This window comes from Engystomops pustulosus, chromosome 3, assembly GCF_040894005.1.
Source record: "Engystomops pustulosus chromosome 3, aEngPut4.maternal, whole genome shotgun sequence".
NCBI lineage: Eukaryota > Metazoa > Chordata > Amphibia > Anura > Leptodactylidae > Engystomops > Engystomops pustulosus.
In genome coordinates this window covers 129,138,888-129,166,876 of record NC_092413.1, presented here as the reverse complement: position 1 = coordinate 129,166,876, position 27,989 = coordinate 129,138,888, and the positions used below count along the sequence as shown (strand labels likewise).

General features: G+C 44.5%; 1 protein-coding gene across 4 annotated transcripts in view; it reads right to left on the bottom strand.

Annotated features, from left to right (window-relative positions):
- Nucleotides 1-27,989, bottom strand: part of IMPG1 (interphotoreceptor matrix proteoglycan 1) — a 236,679-nt gene that overhangs the window by 160,303 nt on the left and 48,387 nt on the right. For all 4 annotated transcript variants that reach the window (XM_072142085.1, XM_072142084.1, XM_072142086.1 and 1 more), the window contains exon 3: nt 20,082-20,248. In XM_072142085.1, the coding sequence (XP_071998186.1) occupies nt 20,082-20,248 (167 nt within the window). The remainder of the gene's footprint in view (nt 1-20,081; nt 20,249-27,989) is intronic.

Here is a 27,989-nt window from a genome sequence, read left to right as displayed (position 1 = left end):
GACTGGTGGACAAATTGCTCGAAGCATTGTCGGCAATCCACGACATCACCTGTTCGCACTGTTCTGGCCTCAACAGTGCTCTACCACGAGTCCCAGTAACTTCAGACATGAACCTAGGGAGTGTAGCTCTGCGGCGTTCCCCTGCTCCCTCATAAGCAGGTGGTGTCTCACCCCGCCCAGGACCACGGCCTCTGACCCCTGCAGTAGTTGGACGCCCACGTCCCCGCCCTCGTCCTCTACCCCTAGCCCTCGGGTTAAACATTTTGAAAATGAGAGTTATAACTTGTATTTTTTTTTTAACTTTTTTTTTTTTTTTTTTTGTGTTTTTTAGTTTTTAAAACCAAACGATGCTATCCTATTGCTATGGCTATTTTCTAGCCAAGTATTACAGCACACTACTATGCCAGATGAGATGACGCTGAGTTATGAAAAAAATAAACGTAAAATAAAAAAGGAAATGGCAGACTGTGCCTAGTTGAAATACAACCCCGGGCCCTAATAAATTTTCCCACTTCGGTCTTTGCGATGGATATGTGCGTCACTAAAACACAGTGGTCGCAAGTCTGACTCCAAATTGCTCCCAATTTGATAGTAGATGCACTGCAGCAAGTACAGCCACCAGCAGATCAACCAGAAATCAAATATATATAACGCTACTGTAGGCGTAATTAAGACGTTTGTATTCTCCTATGGCTATTTTCTAGCCAAGTATAACAGCACACTACTATGCCAGATGAGATGACGCTGAGTTATGAAAAAAATAAACGTAAAATAAAAAGAAACTGGCAGACTGTGCCTAATTGAAATACAACCCCGGGCCCTAATAAATTTTCCCACTTCGGTCTTTGCGATGGATATGTGCGTCACTAAAACACAGTGGTCGCAAGTCTGACTCCAAATTGCTCCCAATTTGATAGTAGATGCACTGCAGCAAGTGCAGCCACCAGCAGATCAACCAGAAATCAAATATATATAACGCTACTGCAGGCGTAATTAAGACGTTTGTATTCTCCTATGGCTATTTTCTAGCCAAGTATTACAGCACACTACTATGCCAGATGAGATGACGCTGAGTTATGAAAAAAATAAACGTAAAATAAAAAGAAACTGGCAGACTGTGCCTAATTCTACTCAAACCCCTAATAAATTTTCCCACTTTGGTGTTTGAGGTGGATATGTGTGTCACTAAGAGCTAAACACAACGGTAGCAAGTCCCCCTGCTAATTCCTCACAATATGGTACTAGCTGCAAATAAAAAAAAAAAAAAATTATAACGTTATTGTAGCCCTAAGAAGGGCTGTTGGGTTCTTTAAGAATCACTCCTGCCTAACAGTAAGCTAATAGAACACCCTAACGCTTTCCCTGAGCAGCAGCAGCTCTCTCCCTAGCGGCATCCAGACAGAGAATGATCCGAGCAGCGCGGGCAGCGGCTAGTCTATCCCAGGGTCACCTGATCTGGCCAGCCAACCACTGCTATCTACGTGTAAGGGTACCACGTCATGCTGGGTGGAGTGCAGAGTCTCCTGGCTTGTGATTGGCTCTGTTTCTGGCCGCCAAAAAGCAAAACGGCGGGAGCTGCCATTTTCTCGAGCGGGCGAAATACTCGTCCGAGCAACGAGCAGTTACGAGTACGCTAATGCTCGATCGAGCATCAAGCTCGGACGAGTATGTTCGCTCATCTCTATTCAGTATTCTTCATACATTTCCTACAATATTATTCCTTCCTTCTGGAAGGATAGTTTCTTCTCATTCTGTTTGTTTATTGTACTTTGATCCAAGGGTGCAGCTGTGCAAGTGGAAGATGCTTCATCCTGAAGAGCTATGTGCTCTCTACACAAAGATTTTCAGAATTGCCGTGTCTGAAGTCTGCATATCAGTGTTAAAGGAAACCTATCACTTGTAGTGGCAGGTTTCCGATGGAAATACCGGGCACCAGCTCAGGGTGAGCTGGTGCCGGAGCTTATTTTAGTTAGTGTTTTAAACCGCGGTATCGCGGTTTAAAACACTTTTTAAACTTTATAGCCGGCGCAGGCAGGTACGCGCTTGGCGCTTACCGTGCGCGCGGCTACATAGGAAGTGAATGAGAGCCGCGTGCACGGTAAGCGCCGAGCGCGTACCTGCCTGCGCCGGCTATAACGTTTAAAAAGTGTTTTAAACCGCGATACCGCGGTTTAAAACACTAACTAAAATAAGCTCCGGCACCAGCTCACCCTGAGCTGGTGCCCGGTATTTCCATCGGAAACCTGCCACTACAAGTGGTAGGTTTCCTTTAAATCTTCAGAGAGGGCCTTTTACCCACAATCTGCGGAGATTTCTATACACTGCACATTTTTGATACATGTAAATTTTATAACTGCTTATCATAAGCAAAGAAATTTTATTTTTTTATGGAAACCTCTAATTTCAGACACATTAAAAAGTTCTCATATAACTTTTGAAGTATAAAGCTGCACATACATTTATAATGAACACATCCACAATGTAATATGATTTGTTTCCGGTGTATATCACAAGATGTATTTTTTGGACTATAAGACGTTTCTTACTATAGGACGCACCCCAGATTTAGGCTTCCAAAAAAAGGAAAAATATATTTTACACCAATTAAAATATCCCTGTTAGTCGCACTAAAGCACAGCACACACAGACATACATTTACACACTAAGCTCTGCATCATCCATCCACATACACACAGCTCAACTATACACACTCAGCTCACCTATATGCACTCAGCTCACCTACGCACTCTGTTCCCCTACGCACTCTGTTCACCTATGCACACTCAGTTCACCTATATACACACACACATATATATATATATATATATATATATATATATATATATGTATATATATATACACATACACACACACACACACACATACTACCCCCATTCTTCTTCTTCTTCCCCTGTCCCAGAGCAGCCTGGCAGTATGAGACCTGTGGTGATGTAAGAAGCATGTGATCAGTCACATGATTCTGACATCACTGCAGGTCCTGTAGGAAGAGAGCAGTACGGAGGCTCCTCTGTGGGAGATCGGGTGCAGCTCTGTATTAGGGCATCACCCGATCTCCCTTACAGAGGTCAGGAGGGTCTGGCAGTGCTGGATCCTCCTGACCTCCGGACTATAAGACGCAGGGACTTTTTAGCAAGATTTTTTCTTGCTAAAAAGTGCTTCTTATAGTCAAGAAAATACGGTATCCTTCTCTTCCATAATGCAATTTATTTGTTGGTAACCTCTCACTAACTTTATTCCTTACTTTCACTTAATAATAATGCCATATTCACTTAGTAAAAATGAATAAACACTATTGTTTCCTACAAGGTCATACAACATGCCAAAGTCAATTCTTGTAATTATTGATTTTCCATATTGAATACCATGAAGGCCGCTTTTGAAAACTAAATTGCATTCCATGTGGGTAGATATACATATAGTTATGTTATATAAACTGTATCTATTAAGAAATATTGTAGTCAAGACACACATGTGGACCAATACACACATTGCATTTGCATGTTTTGCATTTGCATTTTTCAACCTCTTGAAAGGACTTTAATGCTCTGTTCTACAGACTTGTTAAAACACACTTATGTAAATAACCTCTTAACATATACACTGAAGAATCTCATTATGAGCAACAAGTAGTAATAATGGCATATATGTAAACCCACTTCAGAGGCACAGATCTAAGGTATTCTAGCTGTGCATAAGTAATTGGTTATATGAGTAGTTAAGACAATATCAGGGTGAATTAATACAAAATACTCTTTGCAGTGTATACAAAAATGTCTTAAATTTACTGTGATGAAAAATGTGACAAAAGACCATTCATAACTGTTCTTTATTGCAGATTTCCTATTCAGGAGAAAGATGGAGTATATAGAGATGCAAGGCAGTTAAAAAGGAGGGTACGGGTGTGCATGCTTGAGAAATAGGAGCATAACAAAAAATGCCAAAAGGCCAATTTAACCCTTTTTGTGCTAACTAAAATTTAACTTTTATTTTCTAAGTTTAAAATATTTGTAAGATGACATTACAATAGTATTTTGGCTCAGTATTTTTGTTTTAAAATATATCAAGGAGGAGGGACCGTGCCACTTTTTACCTCTATTTCCTATACATGGGTGCAGTGTCTGTTCAGCCATTCACTCTGATTCTCACACATATGTGAGATGTAATTTCCTCTTACAAATATTTTAAACTTAGAAAATAAAAGTAAAATTTTAGTTGGCCTTTTGGCATTTTTTGTTATGCATTGAAATTGAGTTAACCCAGCTACAAACAGGTTCAACTATTTGTCTGGGTGAGAAATAGGAGGACACAAGGATTTCATCTGGAGAAAGAAAGAGGCATAGGGGCACAGCTTGGAGAAAGAGGAAACATTGGGGCAGATTTACTTACCCGGTCCGTTCGCGACCCAGCGGCGCGTTCTCTGCGGTGGATTCGGGTCCGGTCGGGATTCATCAAGGTAGTTCCTCTGCCGTCCACCAGGTGGCGCTGCTGCGCTGAAAAGCATCTGAACGCACTCAACTTCACCGAGCCGGACCAAGTGAAGGTAAGCGCGTCCCAAGCGACACTTTTATTGTTTTAAATGCAATGGTTTTTCCGAATCCGTCGGGTTTTCGCTCGGCCACGCCCCCCGATTTCCGTCGCGTGCATGCTGGCGCCGATGCGACACAATCCGATAGCGTGCGCCAAAATCCCGGGGCAATACAGGGAAAATCGGCGCAAATCGGAAATATTCGGGTAACACGTCGGAAAAACGTGAATTGGGCCCTTAGTAAATGACCCCCATTGTGATGGATGCAGTACAAAGAGGGAATATTTTCATGCATGCTGGAGAAGTGGGGAGACATGGGGGTTCAGGCTGGAGAAGAGAGGGGCATGGAGGTGCATACTATAAGAAAGAGGGGGCATTGAGCTGCACACTATGAAACAGAGGAAACTTGGCTATAAGAAAGGAGTGCCTGGTCTGGGGGAGCAGGCCAAATAAGACAGTGAGAGACCGTCTGGCAGACTGTGAAGCACAGGGTCATCTCAGAGTTATTTGTATTTCATTATTCCCATGTTTGGACCCCCATGAAAAAGGTTCACACTTACCTCTTTTCTATCAATGACACTATCATTAGGAATTGATTTTCCAGCATGCAGGGTTGGGAGGGACTAAAGAGAAAGTTAATATTTCATGCAGTAAGCGAGCGTAATAGGCTTGCCTAAAGAGATAGGTTTTAAGAGTATGTTTGAAACTTTGGAGGTTGGGTATTAGACTTAGTCTGATAGTCCAAGCAAGGGCAATCCAGAGAACTGGTGTAGCTTGGGAGAAGTCCTGGAGACATGCGTGAGAGGTTCTACTTAAGGTGGGGATTAATATAGGATCACAGGCAGATCGAAGAGCATGGGTTGGGATATAAACTAAGTGAAGAGAGTAGAGGTATGGAGATGCAGCATTATGCAGAGCTTTGTGGATGACGGTGATGTTTTTTGCTGCACATGTCAACAGAATATTGTCCTAAACAGGTTGATAAATTTGCCACGTTTTTTTCAGAGAGTCTCTCCCTGACACTTTTATAGACAAGCCAAGAATTTATGATAAAACTTATTAACAGTTGTCATGGATGCATCACCAGATAGGGAGTTTATAATACAATTACCCTTGAGATTTAATGTACTTGGCACTCTCTTATAAAGGTTTATAGTGTATTTATTTTCCAACTTAAGCTGGTCTTTTCAGCCACTGTCTATTCACTTACTTTTAAAATAATTATACCTCGTTGTAATATATAGAATACCTGCACAAGTATTGCCTAAGATCCCCTCTAATGAACTTTAACACAGAGTAAAACCCTGTATACATGACAGCTTGGATCCCGTCCAATAGATGTGAGTATTTGCTCTCTTGTCTGAAAGACATGCCCCTCTACATGTGATAGGTTGGGGAGGCACTACATGACAGGGGAGGGTGTGACTCACAGGGATTTTTCAACCTGGTTCAGAGAGCCTCACCACGCCCCTTCACCAAGGGATTTACATTGTGACACCTCTGCATTGCCACTCAGCTGACATTAGCCGTTTGGGCTCAACGTCAGTGGTAATGGGTGGGGCTATTGGTTTATATAATCAGACAGTTCCTATGGCCACTAGTGCCAGAGGCTATACTGCACTTCAGTTAGATGAGTTCTGATGATTCCTAGACAGCTAGTGTAATAATACACATGCCAGATCTGTGAGGATGAACCAATGGCAGGTTGCCATCATTTAACAATCTGGGCTCCCATTAACTACACCTCTGATGAGCTGGTCCTATGTTTGCTATCAGAGGCTATCACAAATGCGTTATATGTGATTCAGGTGTGATTAATGGAGGTGCCTGATCTTTATTAGATGATCCAACTCTGGACCTGAAATTTAACCCATTGTTGGTATCATGACCAGGGCTTCCACTTGTAGCCCATCTGAGACTGGGTCACTGATTGTCTGTGGGGTCCTTGTTACCTTGAGGCTGCCATATGGAGAGTATTTCAACTCCTTACACCGATTTTGTAAGCAACCAGCAGAATTTTGCATCAAACTTGTGTTGCTTTATATCATGTTTGCCAGAAATCCTTTAAAAGCATACCTAATAAAGGTATCATTTTAAATATACCCCTTTTCCCTACCATTTACAGTACAAATTCTACATCCTACCATTCAGTATATGAGAGTTTTGAGAATTTAACCTACATGCAGGTGCACGGCTCGTTATATCACACAACTCTGATTACTTTTGTGAGCCGTTCACCCGTGTGACCATGGTCAGATTTCTGTCCACTGGAAATAACATAGAATATTTCTATAGAAGGACAGCAAGCAGAGATCTAGAAAACCATGAAAAAATGTTACAGTGAGTACATTGGAAAAATGTATAACTTTTCATTACACACAAACAATAATATTAATTTGCTGAAATGGGAATACCCCTTTAAGTTATGTGTTACATTATATTCGTAGTATCGAGTGGTCACTATGGTAGCTTGCTCTGAATGACACCTATGTGGTAATAATTATAAGTCTACCATCAATCTAGAACAGATTGAGGACTCTGTGGTGCTATGGAAGAAAAAGATTCACTTTATGACTTATAAGTGATCTTTAGTTGGTTGACAGAGATGTAAAAGGCTGCAGCCATCATCAATGTAGCGCTAACAACCAGCAGAAGTGTAGGCTCTCTGGGACACCTAATCTCCTTACAATTTTGTTTATTTATAAATGTGTTCTAGGGAATGAGTTGGGGGATGAGTTGATTCACATTTTTATTTTTATCACAATTTTCTTAGGCTTTCTATGTTATTTGCATTCTAGGGCTCTGATCGATGATATATAATCCTCCTGGCTGTTAACCCCTCAATGACTTGGTTCTTTTTCGCTTATGTGTTTATGTATTTTGCTCCCCACCTCCAAAAATCTTTATATATGTATATGGGAAAATTTGGCTGTGTACAGGGCTGCACTTAGCTTTCTGCTGGCCAGGGGCGGACTGGCCATTGAACCCACCAGGAATTTTCCTGGTGGGCCGGTTGGTCTCGGGCCGGTCGGGGCCGGTCTCCCCTTCCCACACACACTTAATTAACACACGCACAGTTAACACACACGCAGCTCAGGACCGCTGCGTCTGTAGGTTTCTCTCCACTACAAGGTCGCACAATTGACGTAATTGCGCGACCTGTGTGGCGTTGAGGAGTGTCGCCGCACAGTATGTTCTGCGCTGTGGTGCGCGGGCTGGCCGCCTACTCTACGTGGGAACCGCAGGAGACAGGAACAGCAACAGCATGGAGACCGGGGCCGCGGGGACCAGAGCCACCGAGACGGGAGCTGCAGAGAAGGCAGATACAGAGACGGGAGCAGCATGGAGACCGGGGCCACGGAGACTGGAGCCACCGAGATGGGAGACGGAAGCTGCAGAGACGGGAACAGCATGGAGACAGGGGCCGCGTAGACCAGAGCCACTGAGACGGGAACAACAGAGACTGCAGAAACAGAGACAGGAGCAGCAGGGTGAAGTATTTCATAATCTAAATTATTGTGCAGCAGTGATCTGTCTATATGAAACTTTTATTGTATGTGGGGGAGTGGGCACTGCTGGGGCAGGTGAAGGGCTCACAATTTATAATTTAAACTACATTGGATTTTTATTAAGAGGGCTCGGGGACTAATTATTCAAATAAAAATTAAAGGGAGCACTTTATTCTTATTGTGGGATGCTATCTATTGTTAGGTTTGCACTAGATATATTGTTATTAACCCCTTAATGCCCAGGCCCGTTTTTGCATTTCCATCTTTCACTCTCCACCTTCAAAATTTCATAACTTTTTCATGTTTCCGTGTACAGAGCTGTATGAGGGCTTGTTTTCTGCATAACAAATTGCACATCATAGTGACGGTATTTAATATTCCATGTTGTGTACTGGGAAGCAGGAAATAAATTATAAATGCAGCAATTTTGTTGAAAAAATGCATTTCCACCATTTTCTACTGAGCTTGGTTTCTACAACTTTCATTGTGCGCCCCAAATGACATGTCAAATTTATTCTTTGGGTCAGTATGATCACAGAGATATTAAATTTTTATAGAGTTTGTGTATTAACACATTTAAAACAATTAAATTCTTTGCTACCATTTTGGGGACTGTACAGCCTTTTGATCACTTGTTGGCGGAAAAGTGCCATCTTCAACATTTGGGCGCTATTTTGCACTAGTGGGTTCAAAGCTGAGAATTACCGTCATCATATTTTGATACAACAGACATTTCGGGGGAACCTAACATGTTTATGATTTTTACTGTTTATTTGAATATTTAGCTTTTTTTTTCTAATTTTTTTTTCTATTTTTCATACCCCTGGGTTGTCTGATTTATCCTACCATACACTGCAATGCTACAGTACGGAAGTATATGTGGATTTAACACATGATCTATTACAATGTACCACTGGCACATTGTAACAGCTCTTGGAAATATAACAGAATAATATATACTGTGAATACAGATTTATATTTATTTATTTATGTAGATTGTAATTATTCTAATGTAGTGGGAGCTGATTGTATTATAGTAAATTAAAGGGGGCAATGTAAATATCATTATTAATTTAGTACACACATTTTTCCTAGGGCACAGTGTGGTCAGTTGTTGTGTGAGGGGTATATGTTATATAATTTAGGAGCACAGTGTTATTCAAGTGACACAATAGTGTAAGTGACTGTAGTGTCTTTAGGCTCACAGAGGAGCTGCAAGGAGGCGACTACACGTGAGCGTGAGTGAATTCTTTATCAACAAGTGATGGCCTGGAGAATCTTTATGCACTTCTATACCTGATGGAGCAGTTCATCACCTGTGAGTAGCTAAATGTAACTTATGACACTTTCAGCTTTACTTATTACACGAGGTAGCAACAGAGGTCCCGTGGAAGGAATGATGGGAGGCATGCTACAGCATTCTTGCATATAATATGCTGCCATGGGGTGCAGCAGCCATGTGGATAAATTACACAGGTCTGTTGCACCCCAAAGGTCCATATTTTACATTGGCCAATGCAGCCTGACCTCCCTTGTTTTCTTACACAGAACTTCTGCCACTTCTTCTATGTGAAGCGCTCAGGTGTAACATAGTTATATTCTAGTACACAGGACTGTCCGTTTTAAATAAAGGCAGGCAGCAGCAGACGGGGCTACAGATTGCAGCAGTCCTTTGTGTAATGCCTTAATTTGTATACCACTGCTGCAGTGGTGGTGCAGATATTTGTGTTATACATATTGTATTCCTATAGTAGTTATATCCTTGTACAAAGGGGGCGGTATTATAGTAGTTATATTCCTGTACATAGGGGGCAGTATTATAGTAGTTATATTCTTGTACATAGGGGGCAGTATTATAGTAGTTATATTCCTGTACATAGGGGGCAGTATTATAGTAGTTATATTCCTGTACATAGGGGGCAGTATTATAGTAGTTATATTCTTGTACATAGGGGGCAGTATTATAGTAGTTATATTCCTGTACATAGGGGGCAGTATTATAGTAGTTATATTCCTGTACATAGGGGGCAGTATTATAGTAGTTATATTCCTGTACATAGGGGGCAGTATTATAGTAGTTATATTCCTGTACATAGGGGGCAGTATTATAGTAGTTATACTCTTGTACATAGGGGCAGTATTATAGTAGTTATATCCTTGTACAAAGAGGGCGGTATTATAGTAGTTATATTCCTGTACATAGGGGGCAGTATTATAGTAGTTATATTCTTGTACATAGGGGGCAGTATTATAGTAGTTATATTCCTGTACATAGGGGGCAGTATTATAGTAGTTATATTCCTGTACATAGGGGGCAGTATTATAGTAGTTATATTCCTGTACATAGGGGGCAGTATTATAGTAGTTATATTCTTGTACATAGGGGGCAGTATTATAGTAGTTATATTCCTGTACATAGGGGGCAGTATTATAGTAGTTATATTCCTGTACATAGGGGGCAGTATTATAGTAGTTATATTCCTGTACATAGGGGGCAGTATTATAGTAGTTATATTCCTGTACATAGGGGGCAGTATTATAGTAGTTATATCCCTGTACATAGGGGGCAGTATTATAGTAGTTATATCCCTGTACATAGGGGGCAGTATTATAGTAGTTATATTCCTGTACATAGGGGGCAGTATTATAGTAGTTATATTCCTGTACATAGGGGGCAGTATTATAGTAGTTATATCCCTGTACATAGGGGGCAGTATTATAGTAGTTATATCCCTGTACATAGGGGGCAGTATTATAGTAGTTATATTCCTGTACATAGGGGGCAGTATTATAGTAGTTATATTCCTGTACATAGGGGGCAATTTTTATTAGTAAAAACAAACAAAAATTTACAATACATTCTTGTCAGAATGAAAAATAAAACAATTATTTAACAGAGATTAAACACATCAGCAAAATAATGAATTTAGAGTAACTTCAAATTAAAAAGTCCATCACTGGTAATAAGGAAAAAAAATAAATAAACAGAATTCCATGACATATAATCCATCAGTGTAGATATATGTTCCTCCATAACTGAACATTCTGGCTCTTTTTCCTAAACTCTAATGATTGGATCCACCTCAGCTCTGATAGTATCTGTGTGACTGCGGTCATGGGCTGGAAGGACTCATTATGGACGGACACTCTGGTCCTGGTGTGCCAGTGGTAGTATTTAGTTACCGTGATGATCAGGTACATGGTCCCCCTGTCGATGCCGGCTACCTGTGGTGTCACCCCATAGATTACATCAGGGTAGGTCAAAGACTGCAGCATTGGTATCCTAAGCCTGCGGGACACCTCCTGCCATATCCGTCTCCCTCCCTGGCACTCGGTAATGAAGTGCTGCATCGTCTCCTCCTCCTGCTGACAACCCAAGGGGCACATACGGTCTGAGACACTTAAAAACTTTAAATTACCCCTAACAAAAAGCTTCCCGTGCAGTGATAGCCAAGCAATGTCGAATAGTTTTGCAGGGAGCCTAGGACTATTGAGGAGCTTCAGACTTTTCTGCAATGTGGCCGTTGTGCAGTCCCTCAGACCTGGCTGTAAAGTATAAAAGGTCCTACAGACACTCATATAAAGGTCCTTCCTGGTCTTACTCTCCAGATAGGTCTTATCTATTCACCACTTTTCCACACACCTGAGACCATACTCCAGATACTGGGGGAGGAAGCCAGGAGTCCATCGGCCCCTCTTGAGACTGCCGCCTCGCACCCAAGATTCTGCAAAAGGCAATATCCAGTCCCTGACACTACTTACCCACATGAGACCATTATTTGAGTCCAAGCTTCCAAAATTAACTTTCAGAAACATGGAGTCAAAAAATACCCTTGGATTTAACATATCCAGTCCACCCTCTCTCCTCTGCAGGTAGGTGATCCCTCTTTTTACTGGGTTCAACCTGTTCCCCCATAAAAGCTGGAAGAACAGGCTAAAGAGCCGAGTGGAGAAAGATTCTGGCAAAGGAAAGACGACAGAGACGTAAAGGAAGACAGGGACCAGGTAAGTCTTCAGCAGAGTAACCCTTTCTCTATAGGTCAGCCTCCAGTTCTTCCATCGCTGAACCTTTGCATTTCCGGTATCCAACTTCTCTTCCCAATTTAGTTTGGCATTATCTTCCCTCCCAAATTTCACCCCAAGGATCTTAATATGGGTGGAGGCCTTGGCGAACTGTGGCAGATCAAAGCCAGGAGCAGTATCCAATGTCCAGAAAGCTTGACTCTTCTCAAGGTTGACCAGAGACCCGGAGGCCTCTGAGTAACTTCTGATGGCTGCAGACAACATCTCCACCTCACGAGGTTCAGATATCACCACAGTCACATCATCCGCGTAGGCGACTACCTTCAAGGGCAAGCAATGGGGGACCGGCACCCCCTGAAAATCACACCGCTGCAGTGATCGCAGAAACAAATCTATGGCAAACACATACAGCAGTGGACTCAGGGGGCAGCCCTGTCGCACCCCGGCCTCTACTTCAAAAGTGTCCCCCTGCCAACCATTGATCAGAGGAAAGCTCTTCGCCTCTCTATATAAAGTTCTCAGCCAATCTATAAATTGTCCCGGAATACCGTACTTTGACAAAGTTGCCCATAGATAATCGTGATCAACCCTGTCAAAGGCTTTAGCCTGGTCCAGACCTACAACATATCTCCCACACCTCAGAGCTTTACATCTCTCAAACATCTCCCTTATCGAGATAACTGCTCCAGAGATGTTCCGCCCTTTTACTGTGCCGTACTGAGAGCCTGCCAACAGTGCCGGGGACAAACAGACTAACCTAGAAAACAGAATTTTTGCCAAAATCTTCCGGTCAGCATTCAAGAGGGCGATCGGCCTCCAGTTCTTGATGTCACTAGGCTCCTTACCTTTGGACAGCAGAATAAGGGAGGACACTCTCATGGATGGAGGCATCAGGTGATTTTCTAGACAATTTGTAAATACATCCACAAGGATCGGGGCTAAGAGGTCTCTGAACTTCTTATAAAATTCACATGTTATACCATCAGGACCTGGTGCCTTCTTCAGATGTAACTTATCAATGGCCTCTTTAACCTCCTCCTCTGTTATTCCTGCTGTCAAAGGAGAAAAGTCCAAATCTTTAGTGTCAGGACCTGGAGTTGCCTCCAAGAATTGAGCCATTTTCTCTTCATCCAAAACCTTCTTCTGAAATAACTCAGCATAGTAGGATCTCACCACCCCCAGGATACCCTCCCGAGATTCCTGTAAAACTCCCTGGGAGTCAGTGAGACCTGTGATCGATTTTTTTGCCACACGTTCCCGGCAATTTTCATATGGATCTGGAACCCCCAGAGTCCCGTAATCCCGTTCTACAACAAGAGACGTGTAGCGGCTGTACTGATACTGCTTTATTTCAGATTTCAGTCGGTCTATCTTTTGTTTGTCCCCCCCTCCCGCCGAATACAGTGACTCCAATTCTTTCCGCAGCTTGAGATACTGGCTGTACTTACTCTTACCCTTCTTCACTGACAGTCTCTTTAAGAGGGACCTGATCTCCTCCTTGACGTTCTCCCACCAGTCAGATATGTTGTCATAGAAGTCTACTCTCTGGAGCTGGTCCTGAAAAAGGGAGTGAACACAATTCTGGACACAGACATCATCCAGGATGCTAGAATTGAGCCTCCATAACCCCCGACCAATGTCCGAGCGGTTAGAGGCTCCCATACAAAAAAATAACGCCAGGTGATCAGAATATGGGACAACTCTCTCGCTCATCCCACTAACAGTCTCTGAGGGACTCACAAACGCCATATCTATCCTACTGCTCCTGTCAGCACATGTGTAGGTGTACTTGGGTTTCCTGCCACCCAGGGTAAACACATCACATAAATGGGCCTGTGATACGATGTTCTGTAGGACTTTGGAGTCTCTGACCACTGCTCTGCCCGAGGACCTGTCACCTGATGTCATGGTAACATTGAAATCACCTGCCATTACTACAGGGATTGAGGTAAATAGATATTGTTTCACCTCATTGAACAGCTGGATTCTCTCTGTCACTGTCTGTGGGCCATAGATGTTGATCAGCCGGAGCCGCCTACCATGGATGGTCACCTCTAGCACCAGGCACCTCCCCATAGCGACCTCCGTCAGCCTGTGCACCGTCACGTCTGTGGTGTTAAACAGTATAGCGACCCCGGCGTACGGCTCCACAGCCAGTGACCAGTAAGAAGGACCAGACCGCCACTCACGCTCAGCCTCACGGAGATGCCCTAAGGTGGTCAGACGGGTCTCCTGCAGGAAGATAACATCAGCGTCCAGATATCTCAGGTGGTCATATACAGCGTGTCTGGTCCTTCTTACTTTAATGCTGTTAACATTGCTAGAAGCAACTCTTAGAGAGAATCCAGCCATCATAAGGAAAAAGAAAAACAGAGCAGCGACCCCCATCATCATGAGTCAGAGTCAGATTCCCTCTGCCTACCACCAGTCTCCATGTCTGACAGGGGGTCTACAGCTTCAGAAGAAGGGGGCTTCTTTTTTGTCGGAGGGTCTTCTGTATCCCCGTCACACTCATTATCGATGCGTTCTAACTCACGCTCAAAATCTCCATCTGACTCTGATAAGACATCATATCTATTTGAAAGGACCATGACCCCGGCATCACCACTGGATTTTTTCATGGTCTTAGACCCTGCACCATACTCTGTCTCAGGCTTACGGGTGGATTTGTCTTTTTTCTTTCTTTTGTTCTTTTTGGACTCCTCATATTCGGTAGTAGATGTTATAGAGGCTGCTGCCTGAGGCTGGTCCTGAGTGACAACCTCCATATTCTGCTGAGTGCGGACTGCTCTCTGAGGTTCTGGCGCAGTATCACCTGACCCCTGCTGTACCTCCTGCCTAGTTAGTATTTGACCTGACATCAAGGCCTCCTCCTCTAAGGCGTCTGCCTCCTGTACTATCTCGTCATCAGAGAAATCCCTGGCGATGTTATGCCAGGCCTCCGGGCAATCCTTGTGTGGGTGGCCCATCTCTCCGCAGAGGTTACATCTGACCGTCTCACAGGTGGCGCTGAGATGGCCGACCTCCCCACACAGGTTGCACTTTACTACTGTGCATACTTTGGCCACATGACCGATCTTACCGCATCTAAAACACTTTCTTGGCTGCCCGGGATAGAAGCAGACGCCTTTCTCTCTGCCTATGAAGAAGCTGTTGGGGAGGTGCAGGGTGATGTTATTATACTGGCGTAACTTCACCAGAACCTTCCACCCTCCAGTCCAGATACCGTCGGCGTCTCTATTCTTGGTGAGGTCTGACACAAGATCACAATGGCGCCTGAGCCACACCAGAATATCCTGAGGGGGAACAGACTCGTTCCAGAAGATGACATTAACCACCACAGTACCTGGCCTGGATATGGGGACAAACGTGAACTTACACCAGCCATCGGTGTCCCCGAACCGGGGGAGTTTATCCCAGAACCTATCCAGACTAGACATGAGCTTAAAGCTGACATCATAGCCCTGTCTGTCTGGAAGGTTTATGACCGCCAGGATGTCATCAGGCGTGAACCCCATCTGGCGGCACAGGAGATCCCGCACCACAAACCTTCTATCTGGGAGATCTTCCTTTGCGCCTCTGTTCTTAAAGCGCACCACGTTCCTCCTCTTAAACGCCTGCCCGGAGTATTGTGCACTGGAGGTAAAGGAGGGAGCGCCGCGGCTCCAGGCATTTCTGGGAGGTTCATGACGGGGTTCACTCTGGCTATTAGGGGGAGGGTCTGATCTAGGGGGATCTGACTTATTTGGGGGGCTTGATGTTAGAGGGGGGAAATCACATACATCATCCTGTACAACCCCCTGCGCCCCATCCACCTCTATGCTATTATTAGATGGTTGCATATCCCAGACAGACTGAGGGTCCCCTCCATCCCCCAACGCCTCAGGTTCATCAGAATGTCCCCCAGTCTCGGTCACAGCAGCACAGATCTCCTGGGACAGTGCATCAGTCTGACACACAGAGGAAAATGTTTTGTCTTGCTGCTGCGCAGTCACTGCTGGGACTTGTTGTACCACATCCTCGTGCTCCTTCTCAGTGACTGCTGCAGAGGTCTGCGGCTGATCCTGCGACTGTCCCTTTTGGAAGGAGAAACTAGCAGGTTTCAGTACAGGTGTTGTAACACGGGGCGCATCTGGGATCTTGGGTCTGGGGTCACAGCTCTGCCTCTGCTGTGAGAAGCGCTCCCTATTCTGATAGGTCTCAGCCAGGGGTCCCATCTTCTCCAGAACACAGTCCATGTCCCTCACCACCTGTGCCAGCTCTATGCTCAGTGAGTGCAGCTTGGTATCATACAGTCTCTTACTCTCTGGATGCGCAGTTTTCAGGTTATACATACAGTCTATCTGCATGTGCAGCATTTCCTTATGGTGGCTAAGCTCCCCCATCCTCCTTACCAGTCCTGGGATCTCCTCTGCTAGCCTCAGCTCAGGCGCTCGCACGGTCTCCTTCCCCTGCTGTGCTGGTCGGGGTGCTGCTCCAGGTGGTCTAGGAGCACCCGTCTCCTTTGCAGCTCCAGTCTTCCTGCTTGCAGTGGCAGAGCTTGAGGCCTGTTCACACTGTGCAGGGACACTCAGCGGCTTAGCTGTAGATCTTGTACGGCCTGTGCAGGCCATGCTGGACACCACATCCTTCTGCAGTAAGTTCTCTTGCAGGGTTTGTCTCTCCAGGGATGTTCTTCTCTGTCTGGGTGCAGGAGTGGGGGGCTGTGCACCTGCTGCTCGTCCTGCACTCACCACCTGTGCTGCTCCATGCTGGCCAGGCCTGGGACTCACTTCCTTCATTGCTTCACTCACTTTGTTTTCTTGAATCTTCTTTACAACATCCATATTCTGTTGACTTTCTTCCTTACAAACGACTCTGGGATTTCCATCCCTTGTAGAAATTGTATGGGAGTTTTCTCCCGGTGTAGGCCTGGAAGCCTGGGCCTTGCTTGGGGAATCTCCCCACCCAGGGTTGGCCCCGCCCTGGGCTCGCTCCAGACATCAGGAGCATCAGGAGCTCACACTGCACACAACCTCTCAGCAAGGGGGCAGTATTATAGTAGTTATATTCCTGTACATAGGGGGCAGTATTATAGTAGTTATATTCTTGTACATAGGGGGCAGTATTATAGTAGTTATATTCTTGTACATAGGGGGCAGTATTATAGTAGTTATATTCTTGTACATAGGGGGCAGTATTATAGTAGTTATATTCTTGTACATAGGGGGCAGTATTATAGTAGTTATATTCTTGTACATAGGGGGCAGTATTATAGTAGTTATATTCTTGTACATAGGGGGCAGTATTATAGTAGTTATATTCTTGTACATAGGGGGCAGTATTATAGTAGTTATATTCTTGTACATAGGGGGCAATATTATAGTAGTTATATTCCTGTACATAGGGGGCAGTATTATAGTAGTTATATTCCTGTACATAGGGGGCAGTATTATAGTAGTTATATTCCTGTACATAGGGGGCAGTATTATAGTAGTTATATTCTTGTACATAGGGGGCAGTATTATAGTAGTTATATTCTTGTACATAGGGGGCAGTATTATAGTAGTTATATTCTTGTACATAGGGGGCAGTATTATAGTAGTTATATTCCTGTACATAGGGGGCAGTATTATAGTAGTTATATTCCTGTACATAGGGGGCAGTATTATAGTAGTTATATTCCTGTACATAGGGGGCAGTATTATAGTAGTTATATTCCTGTACATAGGGGGCAGTATTATAGTAGTTATATTCTTGTACATAGGGGGCAGTATTATAGTAGTTATATTCTTGTACATAGGGGGCAGTATTATAGTAGTTATATTCTTGTACATAGGGGGCAGTATTATAGTAGTTATATTCTTGTACATAGGGGGCAGTATTATAGTAGTTATATTCTTGTACATAGGGGGCAGTATTATAGTAGTTATATTCTTGTACATAGGGGGCAGTATTATAGTAGTTATATTAATGTACATAGGGGGCAGTATTATAGTAGTTATATTCTTGTACATAGGGGGCAGTATTATAGTAGTTATATTCTTGTACATAGGGGGCAGTATTATAGTAGTTATATTCTTGTACATAGGGGGCAGTATTATAGTAGTTATATCCCTGTACATAGGGGGCAGTATTATAGTAGTTATATCCCTGTACATAGGGGGCAGTATTATAGTAGTTATATCCCTGTACATAGGGGGCAGTATTATAGTAGTTATATTCCTGTACATAGGGGGGCAGTATTATAGTAGTTATATTCCTGTACATAGGGGGGCAGTATTATAGTAGTTATATTCCTGTACATAGGGGGGCAGTATTATAGTAGTTAACGTCTATAATGCTGTCCTCTATTTTCAAAAATATATCTTGTATATGGGAGGAGGTTTTGTAGTAGTTTTATTTAGTATATAGAAGACAGGATTAACTTGTATTTTCTAAATGTGTTATTGTAGCATTATTCATGTACATAGTAGATTTGCATTATACATGTATGGCACAGAGGAAAGGTATTTAAAGCTTTCCTGCTTGTGTGTTTGCAGCATTTGCTGATCTACAGGTCACATTCTTTGCACATTAGACTCACTTAAGATGTTCTTGTTTTGCATTAAGGCGATCTACCAACAATTTGTCTGTGCTAACTCCACCCACATTGTCTGACCACACCTACTTGTTATGTCTCCACCCATAGAATGGGGCCTCTTTTACAATTTTTTCCAGGGCCACTTTAAATTCCCAGTCCGCCCCTGCTGCTGGCTAAGGAAAAAAATTAAATGGTGTCCCCCCCTAAACATTAAAAATAAGCAGCCAGTCTCTCAGTGCAGCGGTAAAGTTAACATATCTCACAAATCAGTGCACAATATTTATACATAAACTTTTCCTGTTCAGATGCAATAGGTTCATCCCAAAGGAGGGACCCGGATCTTTCACGCAGTCTTCAGCATATTTACAAGATGTATTATTAATTTACTCCAAGAGTCATAATGCTCTAACAATATAATATAATTTTTGATTAATGTCCTTAATTAATAATTTCCAATTGTATTTTACATCAATCCCTCTCAGCAGTAAATATTTGACTTTAGGTAAAAACTATTTATTCACATGTTTTATTCTAAAAATGTCCTGTGGCTGTCACCTTTGTCCATAAGCATATTTGCTTGAGCTAAAATTATTTAAACATGATGTAAGTGAATTTTATTTTTGTTCATCTGTAGGAAATGATGAATGATGAGTGTAATAGGGAAGAAAATGCAAATACATTTCCCTAGATGCAAAAAAGAAAAGCGCCTCTAGCACTGACTTTCAGAAGACAGCACTCTGTTAGGCAATGAAAATTTTCAATGGTCAAAGAGTAAACCTCTTCCATAAGGCAAGTTGCCCATTTCCACGTTCCTCATCTGTGCAAAGCAGGAAACTGATAAGAAAGTGAGAGGCTATATACTTGATTCAGGAGGGATAATATGGCTACTTCAGGAGATCGTCCTTGCAGCAGTGGAGTGCCTCAAATGGAGGCAGATCATCCAAATGCTAGGGGCCCACGCACTGGTGGCCCTTAAAGGAATCGACCAACCAAACAGTTCACACTTTTCAAAAGCAGACTTTCCATGAAAATAAATGTTATCTGCATCTTCAAGACATAGATATCATGGATTGGGAGATCATCATGGTACAGAAATCTCTGAGTGTACCCTCTCTGTGGCAAAGGCTACTGCTGCCTTACATTGAAGACACAGTTTGATGCTCTCATCTAAAAAAAACTTATTTGTGTATTCTTAACCAAAAATCCTAATACCACTTATTATTAGTGGAGCATGTATCACCTACAAAACTCAACACACTTAAAGAAGTGTCTTGCAAGGTCAAGGAGGGAGACTGCCAAATAGAGTGTAATGGAGTTGCATTTTAATCTGTCCCATGAAAATACAGTCATGTACTGAATGTATAATTGTGACTGCTTGACATTGGCTCATAAGCTCCTAAAGTGTAAATCTGCTCCAAGATCACTGTTAAACATACTCTACCTGCTGAATAATATCCAGATGTCCTTGAGAAGTGCTAAAGTTCTTTCCAATGTCAAATAAGCAAAAGGATTCTTGTTGACATGCATCAACCCAGGTCTGGTATTCTGTAGTTTGCGGAATTCGATCCATGAATATCCGAAAAGCTTCCCATACTGCTTCTTGGCAAACTAAAACCAAAAAAATAAAACCTTCATATGTGATATGCACTTCATGCTTTAATTTTTCTATTATAATATGTATTGTAAATACTTTAAAATGTTTAAAATAATAAAAGGATCAACTGACAGGTTTATGTAACACATCAAGATGGATGAAGATTCAGTACATTAAAAGGGCAGGTAGCAGCAACTTTTTTTAGTTCAAAAGTTCCCAACTGTGTGTGGGTGTGGTTTCAAGAAATGTGTGGCTTTAAAGGGGTTTTCCCACAAAGGCAAGTTAGGCCCTATCTCAGTGCTTAGACCCCTGCAGATCACGAGAACGAGGGGTCTGACCAACCCTACTGCGCTTGGCAATCTCCGTCAGCTCCATAGAGATTAAAGGAGCAGAATGGTCATGCGCGGCCGCCTGCTCCATTAGTCTGAGGAGCGAAGAGTGGTGGGTCGGAACCCTCGTTCTTGCTATCTGCGTGGGTCTCAGCACTGAGACCCCCACTGATCAGCAGATTAGGCCCTATTCCGTGGATAGGGCCTAACTTGCCTTCGTGGGAAAACCCCTTCAAACGGATATTCTCATCCGGGCATTTACATTTCATTTAATACATAGGCTACATGTAAACATTTCTTCATTTGCATGTTATATTAAAAAAAAATTACCCGTGTGAAGATAATTTTCCATAAATGTGGCCATTTTCTCCTTTGGGAACTAGATAGCCGTCCTTCGAAATGGCCACCTGTACTCTGACAATGACCACGCTATTGAGGCCTTGCAACCACCTGGATTCAGTGTTCATTACTAAAGGACGGCTGTGGTAATAATTTGTTTCTTTGTACATAAGCCTCCTACAGTGGTACTCATATCTGAAGACAGCTGCACTGGCAGGCATTATACACTACCTATCTGGTTCCTGATAAGGTCATTGGATTTGGCCAATTCAATTGCACAGAAATAGGTGTTTCCAGACTAAGCCTCTTATATATTTGATGCCATCTACTGACCATAAATGGTAATGCAGCTGTATGTTATCTACCTGGGAAATAAGAGTTTACTCAATAACCAATGATACGTGTTGTTTTATAATTTGTCAATACAGTTCTGCCCTGAGGTTCCTGATTGGTTGAATGCTTGGAATTCCCCACTGAGGGGGAGCTGAGATTTGTCTCCTCTGACTGGAGTTCCAGAGAGTTCTCTAAGTCCTGAGAGAGAACAGATTCTTCTGTCTGAGAGTGCTATCCAGACACACGCCTTCTGCGGCTACCTCCTACCTGAGGGTATTCCACCTCCATCAGGCCTTCTGCAGCCCTGCACCTGTACAGGGTCTGCCCTAAGAGTTCTCCTTTACCTTACACATCCATGTAAGGGGAGAGTTGTCAGTAAGTAATATGAATTGTCGACCCAGTGGATAGTATCAGGAGTCCACTTAATACCCAGTCATTCTGTTTTGACTATGCTGTAATGAGAGGTGAGCTTTCTGCTTAAATATATGACTAGGTCTTCCTCATCACCTGCCTCCTAGGAAAGGAATGTTCCTAGTTTCATATCAGAAGACTGGATACATGGGTCTAAGTTCAGGGTACTGCTATACTAGTAAAGTTGGAAATAAATCTATGCTAATACCCCACAATTCCTAGAAACACCCTCACTTGCTTCTTTGTTAAGGGCTGGGGTCAGCTTTAATGGCCCCAATTTTATTCAACAGTGGCTTAATGACCCCTCTTCCAATTATGTACCCTAGATATCATGCTTCCTCTAAATCTATGACACACTTCTTAGGGTTGACTGTTCACCCAGCTTCCCCAAGGGAATCTAACATTGCTTGTACCTTTGGCAGATAGATTTCCCAGTCCTCACTGAAGATAATAATATCATCATGAGAATATTGTCCATCAGCCTCTGAAAGGTTGCTGGGTCCCAATCTAACCCAAAAGACATGGTTACTAGAGATGAGCGAACATACTCGTCCGAGCTTGATGCTCGATCGAGCATTAGCGTACTCGTAACTGCTCGTTGCTCGGACGAGTATTTCGCCCGCTCGAGAAAATGGCAGCTCCCGCCGTTTTGCTTTTTGGCGGCCAGAAACAGAGCCAATCACAAGCCAGGAGACTCTGCACTCCACCCAGCATGACGTGGTACCCTTACACGTAGATAGCAGTGGTTGGCTGGCCAGATCAGGTGACCCTGGGATAGACTAGCCGCTGCCCGCGCTGCTCGGATCATTCTCTGTCTGGATGCCGCTAGGGAGAGAGCTGCTGCTGCTCAGGGAAAGCGTTAGGGTGTTCTATTAGCTTACTGTTAGGCAGGAGTGATTCTAAAAGAACCCAACAGCCCTTCTTAGGGCTACAATAACGTTAAAATTTTTTTTTTTTTTTATTTGCAGCTAGTACCATATTGTGAGGAATTAGCAGGGGGACTTGCTACCGTTGTGTTTAGCTCTTAGTGACACACATATCCACCTCAAACACCAAAGTGGGAAAATTTATTAGGGGTTTGAGTAGAATTAGGCACAGTCTGCCAGTTTCTTTTTATTTTACGTTTATTTTTTTCATAACTCAGCGTCATCTCATCTGGCATAGTAGTGTGCTGTAATACTTGGCTAGAAAATAGCCATAGGAGAATACAAACGTCTTAATTACGCCTACAGTAGCGTTATATATATTTGATTTCTGGTTGATCTGCTGGTGGCTGTACTTGCTGCAGTGCATCTACTATCAAATTGGGAGCAATTTGGAGTCAGACTTGCGACCACTGTGTTTTAGTGACGCACATATCCATCGCAAAGACCGAAGTGGGAAAATTTATTAGGGCCCGGGGTTGTATTTCAATTCGGCACAGTCTGCCAGTTTCTTTTTATTTTACGTTTATTTTTTTCATAACTCAGCGTCATCTCATCTGGCATAGTAGTGTGCTGTAATACTTGGCTAGAAAATAGCCATAGGAGAATACAAACGTCTTAATTACGCCTACAGTAGCGTTATATATATTTGATTTCTGGTTGATCTGCTGGTGGCTGTACTTGCTGCAGTGCATCTACTATCAAATTGGGAGCAATTTGGAGTCAGACTTGCGACCACTGTGTTTTAGTGACGCACATATCCATCGCAAAGACCGAAGTGGGAAAATTTATTAGGGCCCGGGGTTGTATTTCAATTAGGCACAGTCTGCCAGTTTCTTTTTATTTTACGTTTATTTTTTTCATAACTCAGCGTCATCTCATCTGGCATAGTAGTGTGCTGTAATACTTGGCTAGAAAATAGCCATAGGAGAATACAAACGTCTTAATTACGCCTACAGTAGCGTTATATATATTTGATTTCTGGTTGATCTGCTGGTGGCTGTACTTGCTGCAGTGCATCTACTATCAAATTGGGAGCAATTTGGAGTCAGACTTGCGACCACTGTGTTTTAGTGACGCACATATCCATCGCAAAGACCGAAGTGGAAAAATTTATTAGGGCCCGGGGTTGTATTTCAACTAGGCACAGTCTGCCATTTCCTTTTTTATTTTACGTTTATTTTTTTCATAACTCAGCGTCATCTCATCTGGCATAGTAGTGTGCTGTAATACTTGGCTAGAAAATAGCCATAGCAATAGGATAGCATCGTTTGGTTTTAAAAACTAAAAAACACAAAAAAAAAACAAAAAAAAAAAAAAAAAGTTAAAAAAAAAATACAAGTTATAACTCTCATTTTCAAAATGTTTAACCCGAGGGCTAGGGGTAGAGGACGAGGGCGGGGACGTGGGCGTCCAACTACTGCAGGGGTCAGAGGCCGTGGTCCTGGGCGGGGTGAGACACCACCTGCTTATGAGGGAGCAGGGGAACGCCGCAGAGCTACACTCCCTAGGTTCATGTCTGAAGTTACTGGGAATCGTGGTAGAGCACTGTTTAGGCCAGAACAGTGCGAACAGGTGATGTCGTGGATTGCCGACAATGCTTCGAGCAATTTGTCCACCAGTCAGTCTTCCACGCAGTCCACCCATGTCACCGAAATCGGCACTCCTCCAGCTCCTGCACCTCAGCCTCCTCCCCCCCAGTCTGCCCCCTCCCAGCAAAATTTGCCATTTGAACCGGCATACTCTGAGGAACTGTTTTCTGGACCCTTCCCACAGTCACAAACCACGTGTCCGGTTGCTGATGAGCAATTTTCCGATGCCCAGGTTTTCCACCAGTCGCAGTCTGTGGGTGATGATGACCTTGTTGACGTAGTGGAAGAAGTGTGTAAAGAGGTGTCCGACGATGAGGAGACACGGTTGTCAGACAGTGGGGAAGTTGTTGTCAGGGCAGGAAGTCCGAGGGGGGAGCAGACTGAGGGATCGGAGGATGATGAGGTGACAGACCCAAGCTGGGTTGAGAGGCCGGGTGAACACAGTGCTTCTGAGACGGAGGAGAGTCCTCGACCAGAACAGGTTGGAAGAGGCAGTGGTGGGGCCAGACGGAGAGGCAGGGCCAGAGCTGGTGCATCAGCGCCAAATGTGTCAACTAGTGAAGCTCCCGTGGCGAGGGCTCCTGCGGCGAGGGCTAGATTTTCAGAAGTCTGGAGGTTCTTTAAGGAAACACCGGATGACCGACGGACTGTGGTGTGCCACATTTGCCAAACCAGGATCAGCAGGGGTTCCACCACTACTAGCTTAACTACCACCAGTATGCGCAGGCATATGAATGCTAAACACCCCACTCAGTGGCAACAAGCGCGTTCACCTCCGGCCGTGCACACCACTGCTCCTTCCCCTGCCCAGGACCCTGCCACAAAAACCCCATCGTCACCTCCACGATCCTCCACAGCATCCACCAGCGTTCAGCTCTCCATACCCCAGACGCTGGAGCGGAAACGCAAATATAGTGCAACCCACCCGCACGCCCAAGCCCTTAATGTGCACATCTCCAGATTGCTAAGCCTGGAGATGCTGCCCTATAGGCTAGTAGAGACCGAGGCCTTTCGCAGCCTCATGGCGGCGGCCGCCCCTCGGTATTCGGTCCCCAGCCGCCACTACTTTTCCCGATGTGCCGTCCCAGCCCTGCACCAGCACGTGTCAGACAACATAATCCGTGCCCTGACCAACGCCGTTTCTGACAAGGTCCACCTGACCACGGACACGTGGACGAGTGCTGCCGGGCAGGGCCACTATATATCTCTGACGGCACATTGGGTTAACTTGGTGGAGGCTGGGACCGAGTGTGACCCTGCGGCTGGTCATATACTGCCGACGCCGAGGATTGCGGGGCCTACCTCGGTCCAGGTGTTTGAGGCCTACTATGCCTCCTCCTCCTCCCACCCCTCCTCCACCTCCTCCTCCGAACGACCATCCGTGGGCATGGCGCCATCAGTCGGTAGCTCTAGGCACAGCAGCAGTGCCGTCGCTAAGCGACAGCAGGCGTTGCTCAAACTGCTGAGCCTAGGCGATAAAAGGCACACCGCCCAAGAACTATTACAGGGCATCACGGCGCAGACTGATCTGTGGCTGGCACCGCTGAACCTGAAGCCAGGCATGGTTGTGTGTGACAACGGCCGTAACCTGGTGGCGGCTCTGCAACTCGGCAGACTGACACATGTGCCATGCCTGGCCCATGTGTTAAATCTGATAGTTCAGCGTTTCCTCAAGACATACCCCAATCTGTCTGATTTGCTCACGAAGGTGCGCCGCATCTGTGCGCATTTCAGGAAGTCCAGCACAGATGCTGCCACTCTCAGGGCAGCGCAGCGCCGCCTCCAACTGCCCGCTCACCGACTGTTGTGCGACGTGCCCACGAGGTGGAATTCAACACTGACCATGTTATCCAGAGTTTACCAGCAGCGCCGAGCGATTGTAGGCTGCCAGATGTCAACTTCCACCAGAACTGTCAGCTTCAGCTTCCTCAAGTCTACAATGAGGAGTGGACGTGGATGTCTGATATCTGTCAGGTGCTGAGTAACTTTGAGGAGTCAACACAGATGGTCAGTGGCGATGCCGCCATCATCAGCCTCACCATCCCGCTGCTTGGCCTGTTGAAAAACTCTCTGGTCAGCATGAAGTCGGAAGCTTTGCGCTCCTCACAAGAGACAGGGGAAGAAGATTCCCTTGTTGATAGCCAAAGCACCCTTAGGTCTGTTTCTCAGCGCATATCGGAGGAGGTGGAGGTGGAGGAGGATGAGGAGGAAGAGGAGGAGAATGTTGGCGAGACACAAGAGGGGACCATTGTTGAGTCCTACACTGTTGAGCGTGTATGGGCAGAAGAAGAGGAGTTGGAGGAGTTGGAGGAGGAGGAAATGGACAGTCAGGCCAGTGAGGGGAGTGAATTCTTACGCGTTGGTACTCTGGCGCATATGGCAGATTTCATGCTAGGCTGCCTATCCCGTGACCCTCGCGTTCAAAGAATTTATTCCAGCACCGATTACTGGGTGTTCACTCTCCTGGACCCACGGTACAAGCAAAATCTTTCCACTCTCATCCCTGGAGAGGAAAGGAGTGTGAGAATGCATGAATACCAGCAGGCCCTGGTGCACAAGCTGAAACAGTATTTCCCTTCTGACAGCGCTAGCGGCAGAGTGCGTAGTTCTGCGGGACAAGTAGCGAGGGAGAGTAGGCGAGCAGGCAGCTTGTCCAGCACTGGCAAGGGTACGCTTTACAAGGCTTTTGCCAGCTTTATGTCACCCCAGCAAGACACTGTCACCTGTCCCCAGTCTCGGCAGAGTAGGGCTGATCTTTACAGAAAGATGGTGAGGGAGTACGTAGCTGACCATACCATCGTCCTAAATGATCACACAGCTCCCTACAACTACTGGGTTTCAAAGCTGGACATGTGGCACGAACTGGCGCTCTACGCCTTGGAGGTTCTTGCCTGCCCTGCCGCTAGCGTCTTGTCAGAGCGGGTTTTCAGTGCAGCTGGTGGCATCATCACCGATAAGCGTACACGCCTGTCGACTGACAGCGCTGACAGACTGACGCTTATCAAGATGAATAAAGCATGGATTTCTCCTAATTTCAAATCTCCAGCAGGTGAAGGAAGCTCAACCTGAATAATTTATCCACTCCTCCTCCTCCTCATTTTCCTCCTTCTCCTCCTCTTTCTACAGTAAAGCAGAGGAAACTGGCTGTTTTTTGACAGGGCCCACTGGCTCTAGGTATAGTACTTTATGCATTTAATTTTTCTGGAGGGCCACCGACACGGTCCTCTGTTTTAAACAATTTTTGGGAGTGCCACATACAGGCACTCAATCTATTCAATTTTTCTGGAGGGCCACCTTTCCGGTCCTCTGTTTTAAACAATTTTTTGGGACTGCCACATACAGGCACTCAATCTATTCCATTTTTCTGGAGGGCCACCTACCTGCTCCTCTGGTTTAAAAACTTTTTTGGACTGCCACATACAGGCACTCAATCTATTCCATTTTTCTGGAGGGCCACCTACCTGCTCCTCTGGTTTAAAAACTTTTTTGGACTGCCACATACAGGCACTCAATCTATTCCATTTTTCTGGAGGGCCACCTACCTGCTCCTCTGGTTTGAAAAATTTTTTGGACTGCCACATACAGGCACTCAATCTATTCCATTTTTCTGGAGGGCCACCTACCTGCTCCTCTGGTTTGAAAAATTTTTTGGACTGCCACATACAGGCACTCAATCTATTCCATTTTTCTGGAGGGCCACCTACCTGCTCCTCTGGTTTGAAAAATTTTTTGGACTGCCACATACAGGCACTATCCAAATTGAATTGTCTCCATAGCAGCCTCCACACGTTGTCTCCATTGCTACCTCCAAAAGTCGTCCATATAGCT